At 35.1% G+C, this 20,186-nt stretch overlaps 1 protein-coding gene across 2 annotated transcripts in view; it reads left to right on the top strand.

Moving 5' to 3' along the window:
• LOC128020275 (sodium-driven chloride bicarbonate exchanger) overlaps positions 1 to 19,482 on the top strand; it is a 56,199-nt gene extending 36,717 nt beyond the window's left edge. For both annotated transcript variants that reach the window (XM_052607109.1, XM_052607110.1), the window contains 17 exons: positions 1,649 to 1,795; positions 2,938 to 3,032; positions 5,579 to 5,753; positions 5,879 to 6,012; positions 7,646 to 7,891; positions 7,965 to 8,070; positions 8,896 to 9,057; positions 9,233 to 9,346; positions 10,756 to 10,917; positions 10,997 to 11,248; positions 12,404 to 12,472; positions 13,230 to 13,403; positions 13,577 to 13,699; positions 15,318 to 15,382; positions 15,736 to 15,828; positions 16,747 to 16,783; positions 17,466 to 19,482. In XM_052607109.1, coding sequence (XP_052463069.1) covers positions 1,649 to 1,795; positions 2,938 to 3,032; positions 5,579 to 5,753; positions 5,879 to 6,012; positions 7,646 to 7,891; positions 7,965 to 8,070; positions 8,896 to 9,057; positions 9,233 to 9,346; positions 10,756 to 10,917; positions 10,997 to 11,248; positions 12,404 to 12,472; positions 13,230 to 13,403; positions 13,577 to 13,699; positions 15,318 to 15,382; positions 15,736 to 15,828; positions 16,747 to 16,759 — 2,130 coding nt within the window. In that variant the 3' untranslated portion in view covers positions 16,760 to 16,783; positions 17,466 to 19,482. The remainder of the gene's footprint in view (positions 1 to 1,648; positions 1,796 to 2,937; positions 3,033 to 5,578; positions 5,754 to 5,878; positions 6,013 to 7,645; positions 7,892 to 7,964; positions 8,071 to 8,895; positions 9,058 to 9,232; positions 9,347 to 10,755; positions 10,918 to 10,996; positions 11,249 to 12,403; positions 12,473 to 13,229; positions 13,404 to 13,576; positions 13,700 to 15,317; positions 15,383 to 15,735; positions 15,829 to 16,746; positions 16,784 to 17,465) is intronic.
• Positions 19,483 to 20,186: the final 704 nt, after the last annotated feature.

Raw genomic sequence — 20,186 nt, 5'->3', positions numbered from 1 at the left:
GAAAGTGATCATCTTTAAATATTTTTTATATTTATTTTCTGTACATTTATAGTTTTTTCTGATTTCTGTAACTGGATCAAACAAGAGTTTTTAGAGTGACACTAAACAGTTAATACCACATAAAACATCAAGGATGCCCCCCCCCCCCCAAAAAAATTTTTTTTTTAAATAAAAATAATAATTAACAAATTGAAATGGAAAAACATACAAATTAATGACTTATCAACCCAATAATCAAAAAATATATATATATATATATATATATATATATATATAATACAAAAATAGATATAATATAAAAATATTTAAAATTGTTTTTGTTGTCCTCTCAAACCAAATGTATGTTTACTCAACTGTGATTAAAGGAAGCTAACTAATATGATTTATATCTTTTACCTTTAAAAATATATATATTTTTATCCAACATAGAGAGACAAAAAATGCACTAGATGGAAGGAGTGACCCATTAATCATAATGTAACTCATTATTGAAGGCTGCCATCTGTTGCTTCGCATTGCATCTAAAAACATTGCATTGCATCACAAATACCTTTCAAATGAAATTGCTTCAATAAACTGGATTTCATGCAGACTGAAGCCGTCTGACAGAGACTCCTGAGGTCTTTCACAGCTCAGCACATTCTCTCTCACTTAGTCTTTGAGGTGCGGAGGAGACTTGCAGAACAGCCCTAATAAGATGCAAATGACTGCTAATTAGTCAGAAAACCTCCATCGTGCCAAGCTGCTGCTTGATGTTGCTAAGGCAACATCTCGAGACGTTATTGAAGAGCATGAAAATGAGAAAATCTACTTTTCCCCCAGGCTTCCATATAGAAGTGTCTTAAAGAAATAACTTGTCATAACTTGAAAAACATTCATTGGTTTCTTTTTTCATGAAACACAAACAGCTTCTAGGAAGATTGTAAAAAAAAAAAAAAATTCTCTCACAATTTAGACTTTTTTTCTCTGAAATCGAAATTCTGAATTACTTTTCGCTGTTCTGACTTTTTTCCCCCTCAGAATTCATTGTTTAAATCTTGCAGTTTTCACTTTGTTTTTTTTCTTTCTCTCAGAATTCTGAGTTTATATCTCTGTATTTTTCTTCTCACAATTCTGTTTTTATCTCAATTATGACTTTTTTCTCAGAATTCTGAGGTTTTTATCTCAATTATTTGTTTTCTTAGAATTCACCTTGTTTTTTTTTCCTTCAGATTTCTGTTTTTTTATCTCAATATTTTTTTTCTCAAAATTCTGAGTTTATATCTCAATTATGACTTTTTTCTCAGAATTCTGAATTTTTATCTTAATTATTTGTTTTCTCAGAATTCTGAGTTTTTATCTCAATTATGACTTTATCCTGAGAATTCAAATTTTATATCTTGCAATTGACTTTTTTTGTAATTCACAATTCTGACTTTTTTCAATTGTGAGTTTATGTCACAATTCAGATTTTTTTACCTCCGAATTGAGAGTCTGAATTTCTGATTTTATTTATAAAAATATAAATACAAATAAAAAATATAAACAATTATATATAAATAAGTCCGAGTTGTGAGATTTGTTATTGATTATTTGTTTTATTCAGTGGTGGAAATCAGCATCCATACTTTTTTTTTTACTAAGAATGTTCCGGTTTTGTCTTTTGTAGGTTTTCCATGATGTGGCCTATAAAGCTAAGGACCGCAATGATCTGATTGCTGGAATCGATGAATTTCTTGACCAAGTTACAGTTCTGCCACCGGGAGAATGGGACCCGTCCATCAGGATAGAGCCGCCAAAGAACGTCCCGTCCCAGGTCAGTGGAACAGAAACTACTGGAGGAACCAGAGAAACTTACAGTAAGACAACACACAGCTGATATGAAGGATAGAAAACAGAAGGATTCTTCTCTTCGAAAGTGACAAAAGTGACATTGCATTAATAATGTGCAGTGCTCAGCGAAGGAAAAGCATCAAGAAGTGCTCATCATGCATATTTGGCATTACTGTGGCTAAATCAAATGAAAACTGTTAAGTCAAATTCAATCTCGTCTGCCACATATGTACAGTAAGTCATGTGATGTAATGCACATGATTTATAAAAGCACAGCTGGCCGTCAATCTCCATCTGGTTATAAAGATTAAAATGGAGCATTTACTGTTGAAACCTCTATCTAGAAAATCCTGAAGAGAGGATTAACTATAACACTGCACTCCTAAAAAAAAGAGAAACGAGTGAAAATGTTCAGTGATGTAAGAGCAGCGCGCAGACATTCATCTGAAGAACGAGAGCATACAGTGATTCGTCTGATCTAAATTATTTATTTGACATGGCCCTAGAGATTTGAAATGCTTTAATGGGAGAATTGACCCCAAAATTACAATTCTGCCATTATTTACTTGCTGTCATGCTGTTCCAAACCAGAATGACTTGTTTCTACCATGGGATACAAAAAGAAGGCATTTTTTGGGAGCTTGTCCCTCAAAAAAAAAAAGCATTAAAATTCCACATACTATTTAATATCTCATTAAGCAAGAATGAATATGAAACATGAATCACAAGTGACATGTATGTAACAACATGCTTTATTTTTGATTCTTCTTTTCTTTTGATTTAAGATTCTTGAAAAGTATAATATATCAAATTCTACCAGCCCAAAAACATTTTGGACAAAAGTGTAGGTTTAGAAGTAAACGATGACAACACAAACCATGCAGCATAATTATGGCTATAGATTAGTTAAATATATGCAATTAAGACAAGACCAATCATAATGCATCATGGAAATGTTATGATGACATCATAGCTGTCTACAAAACAAATGTCTGCATGTTAAGCAGGCCGAACTAACTGCAGTAGTTTAACAAGTACAGTCACGGAGCTCGAGGCAACACTAAGCAGACGTTTGAGGAATATGACTGCAAACAGCTCTCACAGTCTCTGTGTGTGATCTAACAGGAGAAGAGAAAGATCCCTGCCGTGCCTAATGGAGAGCTGGCAGAGACGGAGGAACATGGTGGACATGGAGGCCCTGAGCTGCAGCGCACCGGGCGGTCAGTCTGGAGTGTGTGTGTGTGTGTGTGTGTAGAATCACATCTACACAGAACCACAACATGTCAGTTGTGTGAAAAAATCATAAATTAGATACTTTAGAATCTCCTTTTAGAGCAAATGGAGGTATCTCCTGGTTTTTGAATGTTTTTTAAATTTTTTTTTCCTGTGTCCTCTAGAGCAATGGTTCTCAGTTCACTATGCACATTATGCATGTTTCATCTATCACTTCAGACGTTTGTTCTATTCGACCGTAAGTGCCATTTGAAGTGGAATTCACGGGATATTCCAGTTGGACGGAACGTATATGTTCCATTCAAATTAGGAATAATTGATGACAGGCCTTTCAATTATTAGAAAAAATAATGCACACCTGAGGAGACAATTATTCCGCTTATACTATGTGTAACCCCTCTCTCCCGCTCCTCACACTCGCTCCGAGCGGGTCTCCGGCATGGGAGGCGGACGCACTAACAAGGAGGCTAAATGGCTACAGCCACTAGCGTCTAACACTAGTGCGTCTCTTGAGATCGGGGAGTGAGGTTTACCTTCACAGCACTACTCACCCCCCTAAACCTCACTCCCATCCGGGTCACGGCACCAATGTAACTTCTCTCGGGTCACGGCACCAATGTAACCCCTCTCTCCCAGGTCCTCTCTGCCACTCCTCACACTTGCTCCAAGCAGGGCTCGAACCCGGGTCTCCGGCATAGGAGGCAGACGCACTAACTAGGAGGCTAAATGGCTACAAGAAATCTGAATATTGGTTTGGGATTTTGGATATCTCTTTTTATCGCTCCACAAATTATTCAATATTGTCAATAGCCAGACGAAAAATATATTTTCACCATGTTTTTAGGAATAATGTGCTGTATAAAATCAGGCAAAATGTATACAGTATGAACAAACCTCTCTGTAAAAACCTTCAGAATATAGATAGGAATCAAACGGTGAAATTTTAGTGTGGTGTACAGTACATACAGTAAGTTGCTGCTGAATTAAAGAGGAAAAAAAAATTATATAACTGAAATATGACACAAATAGATAAAGCGCATTAAAAGAAAGACTTAAAAGTGTTTTTGGATGTTTTCTGTTCATTTGTCTGAAGCAATGTTGTGAAAAGCAAAATCTCAAAGGTTTTTGCCTGTATGTCTCGCCTTAAAGACAACAGCTTAATCCCACAAACTATGAAAAGACAATCTCTGAGAAATCAAATATTCCTCTTTGAAAACAAATGTAAAAGGTCATGCAGCTCGCCGCTGGGGTCATTATGACAGTTAAAGGGCACATACTGTAATAATACAGATCTTTTAGGATGATGCTTTCATTCTGTACTGCGATGTAACCGAGAGCCGTGCCACTGAAGACCAGGTTTTCAACTCTCCAGTGAACTGGACAGACGCCATGTTTGACATTTGGTCACACTCTTTCTGTTGAGTGACAGTTTTCACAACTTTGAGTGACTTTCTCTCTTCTCACAACAATAATCCCCTTCTGTTATCAGATGGCTCTTTTCTCCCTAATGGTTCGCAGCAATCATATCTGATCAGCCCTAATTAATATTTTGTTTATGCCTTATATAGTATGTATACACTGTGTACAAAATGTAATTTTTCTGTATGCATGGAATATCTGGTTGATATTTGCTAAATTGTGCAACAGAAAATATGGTTTACCAACATGCAGTGTTCTCAATTTGACCTTGCATTTCCAGTGCAACAAATGCATTAACTTTAATGCATTGACAAAACGGACAAAACTTTTTAATATATATAAAACTGGATTAAAATGAATTCAATACTGGATTTTAAATCTAAAATAACAAAGCTGGACACCACTCACTAAATTGGATTTTAATTTTTATAAGGATAAATAATTGTATCCTTATTTTTATGTACTAAATTGATTCCAGTTTTCTATGTTATTCTGAATCATACATAATTTTGGCCACACCAGTCAATGGTCAAATGTACCGTTTAAAGTATTTCTTCCAGACTATGAAATCGTATTTAGCATTTACAAACTTAAGACATATTTTTTTGTTCTTATGACGGTGCAGCTGTTTGTTTTTTTTTCATATGCAAGACGCACCAGACTTTCTGTCTTGCTGTGATACCACTCTGGTCAGAAAACTGTGACTTCATGTGCAAAATATTTCACATATGTGTCGGCACATGGAGAAAAAAAAAATCCAGCCATCCTATAGATAAACTTGACAATGAAGCCTAATTTTAGTTGCATTACAATTGTTTTGCATTATGATATTATTTTCATGAGATTCACACACATTTTGAGATTTCCTATTATTCTCATTACTGTAATACAGTACTGTATTTTTATTTATTTTTTGTTTGCATTTTAGTAATAACAGTTCGGAAGAAAAATATTTAATTGTCATGTAAATAATTGCCTGGTGAAATTAAATTGCCTGGTGAGTGTTTATTTTGCATAGAATTCTCTGTGGAATGTAACACTGTGAATATAGTTGAAGCCAGTTTTCCATCTCTTTCTGCAGCTCAGTAATCTTGTGTCTGGTGTTTTTTGTCAGGATTTTTGGTGGATTGGTTCTGGATGTGAAGAGGAAGGCTCCTCACTTCCTGTCAGATTTCACAGATGCGCTCAGCCTGCAGTGTTTGGCCTCTTTCCTGTTCCTGTACTGCGCCTGCATGTCCCCTGTTATCACCTTCGGAGGACTGCTGGGAGAAGCCACCGAGGGACGCATAGTAAGAACACCTGCACACATCAGGCTCATCTAATTGGCCTAGTTGGCTAGTCATTAATATTTGAATCTGTATTAGTGTAGTCATGTAAACATGATGCTTAGTGACATTTTCTCCCCTTTTCCCAGAGTGCAATTGAATCACTGTTTGGAGCCTCCATGACTGGAATGGCTTACTCACTTTTTGCCGGCCAGCCTCTCACTATTCTGGGCAGCACTGGACCTGTCCTTGTGTTTGAGAAAATATTATTCAAATTCTGCAAGTATGTCTGATATAAAGAACTCTGTGTTTTTTTGTTTTGTTTTTATATTGCTTAGTGCAAACACTCATTTAAACTGTATAAATTAATTATATTATTAATTATAATTCTATCTATCTATCTATCTGTCTGTCTGTCTGTCTGTCTGTCTGTCTGTCTGTCTGTCTGTCTGTCTGTCTGTCTGTTGGTCGCTCTGTCTGTCTGTCATTCTTCTATCTGTCTGTCTGTGTCAATATTATATCTGTCTGTGTGTCTGTCTGTCGTTCTTCTATCTATCTATCTATCTGTCTGTCTGTCTGTCTGTCTGTCGTTCTTCTGTCTGTCTGTCTGTCGTTCTTTCTTTGATTCGTTTGTGTGTTTGTCTGTCTGTCGTTCTTCTATCTGTCTGTCTATCTGTTGTTCTTTCTTTGATTCGTTTGTCCGTTTGTCTGTCTGTTGTTCTTCTGTCTGTTTGTCTGTCTGTCTGTCATTCTTCTATCTATCTATCTGTCTGTCTGTTGTTCTTCCTTTTATCTGTCTGTCTGTTTGTCTGTCTGTCATTCTTCTGTCTGTCTGTCTGTCTGTCTGTCTGTTGTTCTTCTATTTGTCTGTCTGTCTGTCTGTCGTTCTTTCTTTGATTCGTTTGTCCGTTTGTCTGTCTGTCATTCTTCTGTCTGTCTGTCATTCTTCTGTCTGTCTGTCTGTCTGTCATTCTTCTATTTGTCTGTCTGTCTGTCTGTCTGTCGTTCTTCTATCTGTCTGTCTATCTGTCGTTCTTCCTTTTATCCGTCTGTCTGTTTGTCTGTCTGTCATTCTTCTGTCTGTTTGTCTGTCGTTCTTCTATTTGTCTGTCTGTCTGTCTGTCGTTCTTTCTTTGATTCGTTTGTCCATTTGTCTGTCTGTCATTCTTCTGTCTGTCTGTCTATCTGTTGTTCTTTCTTTGATTCGTTTGTCTGTCTGTCATTCTTCTGTCTGTCTGTCTGTCTGTCTGTCGTTCTTCTATTTGTCTGTCTGTCTGTCTGTCATTCTTCTATCTGTCTGTCTATCTGTCGTTCTTCCTTTTATCCGTCTGTCTGTTTGTCTGTCTGTCATTCTTCTGTCTGTCTGTCTGTCTGTCTGTCTGTCTGTTGTTCGTCGTTCTTCTATTTGTCTGTCTGTCTGTCTGTCGTTCTTCTATCTGTCTGTCTATCTGTCGTTCTTCCTTTTATCCGTCTGTCTGTTTGTCTGTCTGTCATTCTTCTGTCTGTCTGTCTGTCTGTCTGTCTGTCTGTCGTTCTTCTATTTGTCTGTCTGTCTTTCTGTCGTTCTTCTATCTGTCTGTCTGTCTGTCATTCTTCCTTTTATCCGTCTGTCTGTCTGTCTATCTGTCATTCTTCCTTTTATCCGTCTGTCTGTCTGTCTGTCGTTCTTCTATTTGTCTGTCTGTCTGTCGTTCTTCTATCTGTCTGTCTATCTGTTGTTCTTTCTTTGATTCGTTTGTCCGTTTGTCTGTCTGTTGTTCTTCTGTCTGTCTAGAACACTCTAGAAACTGCTTAGCAGCCACTATTAGAAAACTTAGAAGACCTAGATCCCTTCAGACTTGAAATCTTTCATACAGGCTGTGTACGCTTCAGCTTGTGTTAACATCAGTCATGGCTCTCGGTGTGTTTGTGTGCAGGGAGTATGGGCTGTCGTACCTGTCCCTCAGGACGTGTATTGGGCTGTGGACGGCGTTCCTCTGTCTGCTGCTGGTGGCCACTGATGCCAGCTCCCTCGTCTGTTACATCACACGCTTCACGGAGGAGGCCTTTGCCTCTCTCATCTGCATCATCTTCATCTATGAGGCCATGGAGAAGCTCATTCATCTTGGGGAGACGTATCCCATTAATATGAACAACAATCTGGAGAAACTCACCACTTACAGGTGAACATAAAGACCCAGAGAATAGTATTATAGAAACAAAATGCATTTCACCCTCAGTATTCTCCTCTTGTAGATGTTCCTGTATTGAGCCTGCAAACCCCAACAATGCCACTCTTCAGTATTGGGAGCAGAACAACGTCTCCGCTCCGGAGATCTTCTGGGAGGCTCTGGAAGTTCAGGTCAGAATTGCATTTGTGACTTTTGAGAATCCCTGACTGGTTTACAACTACTTTTAACGTATCATATTTTATATGCAAATATCAGAGGCCTGTACATGATCAACACAATTTACATGCATCTCTTAACTAACTGATAGATTAGACTTTTTTGGAGTAGCTGAAATAGTTTAGGTCTACTTGATTATCCAGACAGTATTTATTAGAAAAATCCTGTTCAAATGTTTTTATCAAATATGATCTTCAGGCTTTTGAGGAACATTTATTTGTTCATCTCTCAGTCATTGTATTGCACTGCATTATTTGTTTTGAAACTACATAGCGTTGATCATAAAACGAAGTATTTAAACATCATCTTACTAAGACATATTATTTGAGATCAGCATCAGAATTTCATACTTTATGGCCATATAAATATCGAAGAACTGCAGCAAATTGCATATTTCTATTAAACAAAGCTATCCCAAGCATATTATGTTTGATGGGAATTTAAGTTTACTGATTTGAGTGGCATGATAGAGCGAGACTGTTAAAATAAGATTAAGGACATTTGAGCCGGATTACATTTGTCAAATCACCATAAAATCAAGAAGATCATTGCTGCTGTTGTCTTTCAGTGAGCAACAGTCAAAATAACAATATGTTAAATTTTAAATTAAATTAAATTAAAATGTTAAACAGATTGAGTAATTCATAGAATTTAAAGAGGTCACCACCAAATGAGTCATTCATCATTTGCACCCTCATGTTATCGTGAGTGAACTATTACTTAAAAAAAAAAAAAAAAAAAGAGCTAGCCTAATCCATAATTTCTCTTTCTCCTTTCAGGACTGCATTGAGAAGAAAGGAGAATTTGTGGGGTCCGCTTGCGGTCCTCATGGTCCGTACGTTCCTGACGTTCTCTTCTGGTCTGTAGTTGTCTTCTTCTCTACTGTGGCCATGTCAGCGTTCCTCAAAGAATTCAAGACCAGCCGCTACTTCCCCACCAAGGTACTGCAGTCACCATCCGCCCACTGTCTGTCTGAGAGCCCCCGCTGCCTTCTGCGGCATTTTATTATCACGACGCGGTAGAGATACGCGCTCTGGCACCCTCTCGTGTTACTGTGGAGTATCTGCTGCTGCTGTGAAGACAGGGAATAACGAGTGTAAATCCTGTTTCCTCCAGGTCAGAGCCATCATCAGTGACTTTGCTGTTTTCATCACTATTTTAACGATGGTTTTGGTGGATTATGCTTTAGGAGTGCCTTCCCCCAAACTGCAGGTCCCCAATGAGTTTAAGGTTTGTTTGTCTTAGAATTTAAATGATTATGATGTTGACTTGAGAATTTCTTTTAAAAAAATTTTTATCTTAATCTATTTTTATTTAATTAACACAAATGAGATATTACGAACTGTAAAAGTAGAATAAATGATGGAAATGAAACATTTTAGAAAATATACAAAGTGTTGTCTTGTACAGTGGAACAAATTAAGGAATATGCACAATGACATTATATAATTTGTACAGTGAAATATACAAAGTGTTACAGTATGCCCAATTGAATAAATTAATTCTCTAACTTAGAATGTCATGGAAAAGTTAATTTATTTCAGTAATTCAACTCAAATTGTGAAACTCATGTATTTAATAAATTCAGTGCACACAGACTGAAGTAGTTTAAGTCTTTGGTACTTTTAATAGTGATGATTTTGGCTCACATTTAACAAAAAAACCCACCAATTCATCTCAACAAATTAGAATACTTCACTACACCAATAACCGATAATTGGTTTTCTGGAAAGTATGTTCATTTACCGTACATGTACTCAATATTTGGTAGAAGCTCCTTTTGCTTTAATTACTGTCTCAGTTCAGCGTGGCACCAACCTTTGTTGCTTTTGCTCCCCGGGTGCTGGATATATACTGTAGCTGCCCACTGCTTCGGGTTTGTGTTCACAGTGTGTTCACTTCTCACTTAAATGCAGAGCACCAAATGTCACGATTTTCACTTTCACTTTCACTTTTTGGCAGTGTGCTCAGGTGCCAAATCCTGCTGGAAAAAAGAAATCAGCATCTTCAAAAAGCTGATCAGCAGAAGGAAGCATGAAGTGATTTTTGATGAAATTGAAATTAGAAATTTCTTGGTAAACGGGTGCAGTGACTTTTTCCTTCCAACTTTCTGTTAACATGCTTGGATACAGCACTCTGTGTGAACAGTCAGCTTCTTTGGCAATTAATGTTTGTGGCTTACCCTCCTTTTGAAGGGAGTCAATGATTGTCTTCTGGACATCTGTCAGATCACCAGTCTTCCTCATGATTGTGTAGCCTAGTGAACCAAACTGAGAGAGCATTATGAAGGCTCAGGAAACCTTTGCAGGTGTTTTGAGTTGATTAGCTGATTGGCATGTCACCATATTCTGATTTGTTGAGATAGTGAATTGGTGGGTTTTTGTTCAGTGTGACATTTAAAAGAACCAAAGACTTAAACTACTTCAGTCCGTGTGCATTGAATTTATTTAATACACGAGTTTCACAATTTGAGTTGAATTACTGAAATAAATGGACTTCTCCACAACTTTCTAATTTATTGAGCTGTACCTGTATTATGTTAGCAATATGTTAACTTTAACAAAACTATATATATATTTTAAAAGACTGGATAGGGATAGATTTTTGCCGGTTTAATATATCTTGCAACATGTTTTCAGCCAACTCGTGATGACCGTGGGTGGTTCATTAACCCGCTGGGTCCGAACCCGTGGTGGACGTGTGTGATTTCAGTATTTCCCGCCCTCCTCTGCACCATCCTCATCTTTATGGACCAGCAGATCACAGCTGTGATCATCAACAGGAAGGAGCACAAGCTGAAGGTGCTGCTTGTTTCCTCAAACTGTCAGTCAAGTCTGAATGGAACGAGTTAACCCTTCGTTTGACGTCTTGTTCCTGCAGAAAGGCTGTGGCTATCATCTGGACCTGTTCATTGTGGGCGTGATGCTGGGTGTCTGTTCTCTGATGGGGCTGCCGTGGTTCGTGGCAGCGACGGTCCTGTCCATCAGCCACGTCAACAGTCTGAAGCTGGAGTCCGAGTGTTCGGCGCCAGGAGAACAGCCCAAGTTCCTCGGGATCAGAGAGCAGCGGGTCACCGGGCTCATGATCTTCCTCCTCATGGGCTGCTCTGTATTCATGACTTCAGTGCTGAAGGTCTGGAGCTTGGGATCAAGATTTCCATAATTGCATTTAGATTTATGCATTTGGCTGAAGTGTTTATCTAAAATGATTTGCATTACATTCAAACTTATGCATCTTATGCATACACCCTTGTGAAAAAAAATATGCTTAATTACACTAAATGTGCACTTATAGTTAATTCAAATCTTAAAAGTATATTTTTTTTATTGAAATAAAAGGCCACTTAAATGTACTAAAAGAGTAAAATGAATGACTCTAGACTTTTAAAAAGCACACTTTTAATGATGTTAGATTACAAGTTTGAAATCATTGCTTTAAAGAAGTACGTATATTTCGATTTGTTGGCTGACATACTAAACCTCATGTAAAGTACTTGATTATCATTTTAACTGGAGTGTGTTATTTAGTATTACATTTAAAGTTAGTTTATTTTATATGTACTAAATTGCAGCTTCATCATTACAAATGTTTAATTGTAAATATATTGAAGTACATGACATAAAATGTAAATAGAAAAGACATTAAAGTATGTTTTAATTATATAAATATTTATCTGTACATTTAGTCAGTACACTAAGCATATAAAAAAATATAATTATGAAATTACAGATAAAAATGTACTTAAGTGCTATTTTAGTGGGTCAAAAAGCACATTAAAGTTGTTCATATGTTCATATTGTATATGAATTTGAACATATTTTGGAAAAGAAAGTAATTAAGTGTCTTCAAAAAAAACAACAACAACATTTTAGTTCTAAAACTAAGGCGTGCATTAAGTGCACACTTAAGTATATTCTCTTAAAGTGCATTATTATTATTTTATTATTTTCATAAAAGGTACTAAACTGTACTCCTTTTTCATAAGCACAGTTCATTCCCAGGCAATCGAAACGAGAACATAAGCTTTGCTAGCACTGTGCTCTGTTGTTTTAGTTATACTGTAGAAACGCTTTAATGGAAATGCACATTAAAAGAGTTCAAATCTAATTTTACTTGATCATTTGAACAGTAAGAAGTCATTATACAATATGATCATATAACATTAAATTATGACTATTTTTGCACAACATTTTTTACATTTAAAATTCTTAGGATTGTAACATTTTAAGAGGATCTCGGGTGAAAATGTATGTAATGAAAATGTTTATTTTATTATTTATTCCTTAGTTTATTCCAATGCCAGTGCTGTATGGAGTTTTCCTTTACATGGGCGCTTCTTCACTGAGAGGAATACAGGTAAACACACTAGAGTTTCAACTTTTCAGACTTGCCAAATCATTATTATTATTATTATTTCTGTTATTCTGTAAAAAGCTCATGTTACTGTAGGTAATCTCTAATGCAGTGTCCCCAATACTATTCAAAGCTGTGCTATTTTAGTAACATTCAGATACTATTAAAGTTTTTATTCATATTTTGAATATATATTTTTTTATTTTTATAGTTTCTTTTAAATATTAGTTTGAATAATTTTGTTGGTTTTGTCATTTTTAGTAGTTAAAAGTTTGGAATTTGTATTACAACTAGCCGAATTTAAAAGGTTTAGTTTAGTAAAAAAAAAAAAAAAAAATATATATATATATATATATATATATATATATATATATATATATATATATATATATATATATATATATATATATATATATATATATATATATATATATATATTTTATATATACAGATTTTTTACATAACATAATTGTATATATAAATAATATAATATTTCAATATAAAATGCCAGTGGAGTGATGACATTTTTTATTTTCATTACTCTTTAAGGTCTAGGAATCATACTTTTATAATTAGGGTTCCTCATATATCTAGGTTTTCCAAGATTGTGGGAACCCTGGTTCTTCAAAGACGTAAAACTGATTAATTAAAATAAAAAAGATAATTTTTTTTAGCTCCTGTGCTCTTATTTTAAGTCACCTTGAGGTTCCTGAACTACTGCTCTAATGTACACATTTCTCCTTTTCTTCTATTGTTTTAGTTTTTTGATCGTTTGAGGTTATTCGGGATGCCAGCTAAACACCAGCCAGACTTCATTTACCTGAGACATGTCCCACTCCGAAAGGTTCATCTGTTCACCATCATCCAGCTCAGCTGTCTGGTTCTCCTCTGGGTCATCAAGACCTCCAGAGCCGCCATCGTCTTTCCCATGATGGTACATACTGAACTTTTTGATATTATTGTTAATATTTACCACAGCATGTAGTTGGTCAAACATGTCCAAGCGTGTCTGGTAGAGTAACTGCCTCGTTAAGCATCTCTTAACTGTTTCAACTCATGTTTTTTGAGTAATATGTAATAACTGAATTAGTGATTTGCTGTCGGCAGGTGTTGGCGTTGGTCTTCATTAGAAAGCTTCTGGATTTTATCTTCACAAAGCGAGATCTAAGCTGGCTCGATGACCTCATGCCCGAGAGCAAGAAGAAGAAACTGGAGGATGCTGAGCGAGAGGTGAGCTTTCCCATTTATTATCTAAATGTAACATTCACTTTAAATAAGCTCTTGTAACGTGGCTGCAAGCTGCAATTTACAAGGTCCAAGCAGAGTAAAAGAACAAATGCAATGCACAGATGTGGCTGACATTAAAGATCAATAGAGGGATTTTACAAGAAGCACTAATCGAATCAAGAAAATGTTTTTTTTTTTTTTTGAAAGAAGTGTCTTTTGCTCACCAAGGCTGCGTTTATTTAATCGAAAATACAGCAAAAAAAAAAAAAAAAGTAATATTATTTTAGGTGAAATATTATTAAATTTTTTTTTTTTAATGAATTTTAAAATGCAATTTATTTCTGTGATCAAAGCTGAATTTTCAGCAACATTACTCCAGCCTCCAGGGTTCTTTAATGAATATAATGTTTCAGCTTTTATTTGAAATGGAAATCTTTCGTAACATTATAAATGTCTGTATGTCAGTTTTGATCAATTTAATGCATACTTGCTGAATAAACCAAAAAAATCAATCTGAGCCCAAACTTTTGAAGGAAGGCCAATTACATTAAGCCAAATTGTCAGCAACTTGTCGCCCTCTGTCAGATTTCAGTGGTATAACATTTACCCATACTTCTTCTTATTAAACATGAGCAGAACACTTTTGTAATAGATTTATTTGTACAGAAATCATTGCATACTGTACATAAATCACCCTTTTTTCAATTGGATTTAGATTTCAAAATATAGTTTTGGAGTAACTCTGCTTACATTTGTCATCCATTTCTTCACATTTAGTTATTTATATGTCCAAATAGCATGCATGCCCAGTTTTGTTCAGATCAGTTGCGTAGTTCATGAGAAGATGATTTTTGCATATTCTAAAACATTTCTCAAAAGCCCAGTCAGAAGAACTGGAAGAACTATGAAAAGCGACTAATAAATCTCACATCTGTCTTGTAGCCGACCAGCAGCGCTGAGTGCTTATATTTAATATAATTATATAATAATTATATATTTAATAATTTTGGTACTCTCATTGTTAGGTAGCACTAATCCATCACATATTTGAGATGATTAAAGTCATCCAGTGAAATAACCTCAATGCTAAATTTCGTGACGACTTGCCACACAGTGAAAAAAAGTTTTTAAAAAGAAAAACAGGGAACAAATAATGACCTGCTACAAATACTTCACTGTTTAGACCCCTAAAAACATGAGCAATTGGTAAATGTCTGTATAGCTTGACTTGAGTTTATTTATATAAGCTGAATAAAAAGAAAGCATGAGTTTTCTTCGGTGAGTTTTTGAGGTCCTGCTTTAATGAGGAGATCTTATTTGTGCTCCTGTTTTGTTGTTTGATTTCCCTGCTTTCAGAGACTTTCTGACCCCTTGGCACAAAAGCTTGTGTTTTACTCTTGCTAAAATTGCTATAATACGTGTCTTATAGAGAGACCCCAATTCACCCACCTCAGTATCTGAATGCATGCATTTCATGCCAAACAAACGGAACAGGAATCGATCTGCCAAAATGTCCTTCAGCAAACTTATTTAATCTCAAAGGCTCTCTGAAGTTCTCTTTGGCTGGACGGGAATACAACTCTCTCTCTCTCTTGCTCTTTCTCCCTGTGTTTACTGCCAGGAGGAGCAAAGTATTTTGGCAGAGGAAGAAGGAATCGTACAAGTGCCATTGGAGGCACATTACAAGTATGAACCAGATTTTCCTAACTAATTCCCACAATAGCAAGCAATACTATAGTTTTTGTTGTTTTAAAAAAAAACTATAGGGTAATACTTAACATTGATTTTAGCATGGGGTCTGTATAAACATACATACATATACACTAGAGAAATAATTAAATAAATAGAATTAAATAAACACATCAACAAGTTGAATCAAAGAAAAATATTGTCATTTAATAAACATTGAAATGAGAAATTGTCAAGCATTCACCATTGCATTACAATTTTGAGTCAAAATGATGTTTTATGATTGTTTTCATGGACACACACTCTTATATTTAATTGATTTTATGATGTTTTTATCTGATATTTTACAGAGATGATCCTTCGACTGTCAACATTACTGATGAAATGTCCAAAGGCTCCTTTGGAAACACTTGGAACTCCAAAACTGATTTGTACTCGAAAAGGTTCTGATTTATTTGTATTATTTGATATGAGAGCAGCAATACTGGATTAAGTGCCAGAAAATCTCTCTGCTGCCAAACACACAATTTAAAGAATCATTTATGCTTATGTCACTTGGTTGTAAGCATTGTGTGATGAATTACACGCTGAAAATCATTCACTGTACCTAATTTGGCGTTCTTGGTCAAAAATGACTGGCCTTTTACAAATTGATCTTAAATCTCTCATTACACTATATTATCACCAAATCTAAGATTCAATCTTTAACACAGGTTTTGTTTTTTGTTTTCATTTTGGAACTGATTGATCTTGAAAAAGGCCTGAAAAAAAAAATAGTGTTTTGTAGATGCGAGAATATTAACTAGCATTTTCAGAAAAAATAAAACCCTCTTGAGGTCAGAATGATCGGGTTAAATCACAAACCAAAAGAATGAATAATAACATCAGTGATGCACCATTTAACAGCAATCAGGGACGGCTAAATAATATTAACAGTGTTGGGATAATGCATTAAAAGTAATGTGACTTTTTTCAAGTAGCCATTACTTCTTAATGTGCAAGAAAATATCTGAGTTATTTTTTCAAAGAAGTAACACATTACTTTCCATAAAAAGTAACTATTCAATGCAATTAATTACTTTTTAGGGAGCAACGCAAAATTGTAATGCATTACTTTTAAAAGTAGCTTTCCCCAACACAGAATATTACTAATTGTAAGTCTTTTAAACCCTTTTACTTTACTGTTATATTAAGAATGAATGTGGACAAAACAGTATCTGTCAGGTAGTTTTCTATGCGATAGCTTTTGTCCTGCACCTTTAAATGGACACCTTTTGAAACACGCGTGCACACATTATGTGCATTTTTTGCTGCATTATAACACATTTTGATTGAATTACTTCTTCTTTTGTTTTTATTAGCCCCATTTCCTAAGCTTGCAGATGCTGTTCCCCAAAGGTAAGTGCACTGGACTGTTCTCATAGCAACATGCCACGTCACTTTAGGATCTCATCTGGTCTTTCTTAGCATGGCAACAAGTATTTTGACTAAATTGGCAGCGTTTGACAGATTTGATTGTAATCCATCTGGAACAGAAATGTACCATTATGAGTCTCTCCAAGAATGTTTGAATTTACCCCAATATTTCCATCCAGACAGTCGAAAATAACAAATCATTCACATCTCTCTGTAAGTGTCAGACAAAGACAGACAGCCTGCGATCATCTTTTGTTGTTTTTTTACTACTACACAGGACAAATGTCTAACCAGCAGTGAGCTGATAGCTGCTAAACGTGCATTAATATTGAGATCATTGTGTGCTCAATGCAACCAGGAGAAAGAATTCTGCACAATCTTTTTTGTCATCAAACCTAAAGCAATATACCATCCAAAAACCCTCAGGCCATCCAAGATGCAGATGAGTTTGTTTCTTCATCAGATTCAGAGAAATGCAGCATTGCATCACTTGCTCACCAATGGATCCACAGCAGTGAATGGGTGCCGTCAGAATGAGAGCTGATAAAACCATTACAATAATCCACAGCACTCCAGTCCATCAGTTAATGTCTTGTGATTAAAAGAGCTATCGCAGTTTAGGGTAATTCAAGTGAACTAATTCCCTTTTTATGTCATTTTGTAGCCTGTCTAATAAGAAAGTGCACAAGGAGCGTCGATGGAAAGAAGATTCACTGTGTTCATACACAAACACACACTAATACACACACACACTCACACACACACAGATTTACCTAGCTATCGAAAAATAGACATATATTGTTTTTTAAGGAATAGTTCACAAAAATAAAATTAATATGTATTTATATAAAATAAATAAATATTTATTTATTTATTTATATTTTGTGAACTATTTCTTGTTCTGTCTAACCCATACACAAACTTGACCCCTAACCCTACATTTATTTTATGACAAATTACTTTTCTGTAAGTTTTTACAGATTTGATTTGACATTATCCATCATTCACCTTAAAGTATGGCTAGTTTACAAGTAAACGCACATATAAACTCTAACTTATTCGACGCCTCGGCTCCCTGTCTCGTCTTGTGTTTCTGTATTTTTAAAGTATATCAGTGCTAAGCTTTTTAGCTTCTAGGCATTAAGCCTTTACGTACATAATAGTAATACCAGCAAACGGTGCGGAGATTGTTGCGTGGGAAATGAAGAGAAAGTGTTATTTCCAACTTTTATTTTAAATGCTCTCTGACGTATTTTATATGTTTTGTATTTTTTAAATGGCGTAACTTTCACTACGGTTTTAAATGTGTACACAGTCTACAGTAGGTGAGCAATTAATTTAACCTGCATTACGAATAGCCATTTTATCATTAAATTGCATGCATTACTGTTTTTGCATTTATGTTTTGGGGTGATGAAGAAACTTTCTGTTCATATAAAGTTACAGGTTCACTGTAAGGCTGAGTGATATAGATAAACCAACTGTATCATATAATTCAGCTTTTTGATGATATTTAGTAATTCACTACTGGATTTACCATTGCCACTATTGTGTCCTTGAGCAAGACACTTCACCTCAGTTTGCTTGAGGGTCCGTATTAATCCAGTCAGTGGATTTACTGTAAGACGTTTGAATAAAAAGCATAAAAACATATTGTAAATTGTTGATTTACGTGCAATATCATCAATGTCAGAAAATTGCTGTATTTTGTTTAAGAGTACCTTTGCATTGATGCAATCTTGATCATAGAAAGTCATTTTAGCTATTAATATATATGTATATGTACTTTTATTATTATTATTATTTATTTATTTATTTTGTGCAAAATTTGTACCAAGAATGCTGCTTGTGGAAATATTATTTCCATTAAGAGTTTATACCTCTGTTTTGAAGCCTGTATGTCAATACTTGCAATGCCAAAGTGTGGATGTGTTTTCACACTAATAATGGTGGTGGAGAAACATCTGAAGTCATATCAGCTGCACATCAGTAAACTGTCCCCTCAAAATGATTGTCTCTTTTATTAAGCAATTGAATGCAGTAACTGGATACTGTAGATACAGACTATTCTTTTTTCACAAAATAAAGCAATAGTGTTTTTGAAATGCGGGTCCATCAAATAATGAAGGTTTTTGCATGTCGAAGTCCTCATGCAATTAATCTTTTCCATTGAAAATCCTTTAACTCCTGCCATTTATAAGACTGCTGTACTGTATGTATAACAAAATGTTTAAGAAAAATAATTACCAATCATTACCATAAATCGATTCAAACATTTTGCTCTTATTATGTATGGTTTATATCTTCACACTCAGATGGTTTGATTTTGAAAGACAAGTGATCATTATCATGCTAATATTTTCGCAGTTTATTATAATGTTCATGCCGACTTAAGCTAAAGTCTTAATGCATTACTGGAATAATGTCTACTGTGTTTTGATGTTTCTGTAAATTAACTTGAATGCTATAATCACTATATTCTCTTAAATCTGTATGGTGTGATTTTAGGATCCTTTATCTTTATGTTTTGTTTTTGTTGGGGGTGTGGGGGGGGGGTCGTATTTACTTCATTTGCACTTGTATTTCATTAACTGTGAGAGAACTGGGTATAAGTACAATTTCCTGGAGATTATGTTCCTGCTATTTCTTCTACAGCAAAATAAAAAGCTCTGCCATATGAATATTGATGTTTCTCTTGATGAAGTATATCTCATACCACGTTTCTGTAATTATCAGGGGAAAAAAATACACAGTACATCGTTACATACAGTATGAGTCTGACATAAGATACAGATGGAAGAATAAATGTAATTTTAAAGGTAAATAAAAAAAGCTCTTGTGGATGTTGAATGAAAATTAAGGAAAAAATGGATTTAAAAGAGGCTACACCTCTGTAAATATATACTAATGTTATCAGTGCAAACATCCTCAAATACATACCCAAATGTGTTGATGAGATATATATATATATATATATATATATATATATATATATGTGTGTGTGTGTGTGTGTGTGTGTGTGTGTGTGTGTGTGTGTGTGTGTGTGTGTGTGTGTAAGAATAGAAAACGTAGCCTACAAGACATTGTTAAGGTTTGTGTAAAAAAAAAAAAACTGTCGTTTGATAAATATCTTTTGACGCAATGGCAACATCATAGTAGCATGGAAATCCAGACCTAAATCTGAAAGATCTATATGACAATGAACGATTTAGCCTTGAGTTTTTATCTAAAAGAGGAACAGAAGACAGCGCTGAAATTTGCTGTTTTGCCGACCGGATACGGCAAGAGTCAGTTAGCTCCAATGATCTATAGCCTATACTATAGAATGACATTCTACCCTAGAATGTTAGCTCCAATGATCTATCTATATAGACCCCTTTTGCGC

The sequence above is a fragment of the Carassius gibelio genome, chromosome A9, assembly GCF_023724105.1.
Source record: "Carassius gibelio isolate Cgi1373 ecotype wild population from Czech Republic chromosome A9, carGib1.2-hapl.c, whole genome shotgun sequence".
Lineage (NCBI taxonomy): Eukaryota > Metazoa > Chordata > Actinopteri > Cypriniformes > Cyprinidae > Carassius > Carassius gibelio.
Note: the sequence above shows the minus strand (reverse complement) of the source record. Positions and strands in the feature narration are given on the sequence as shown.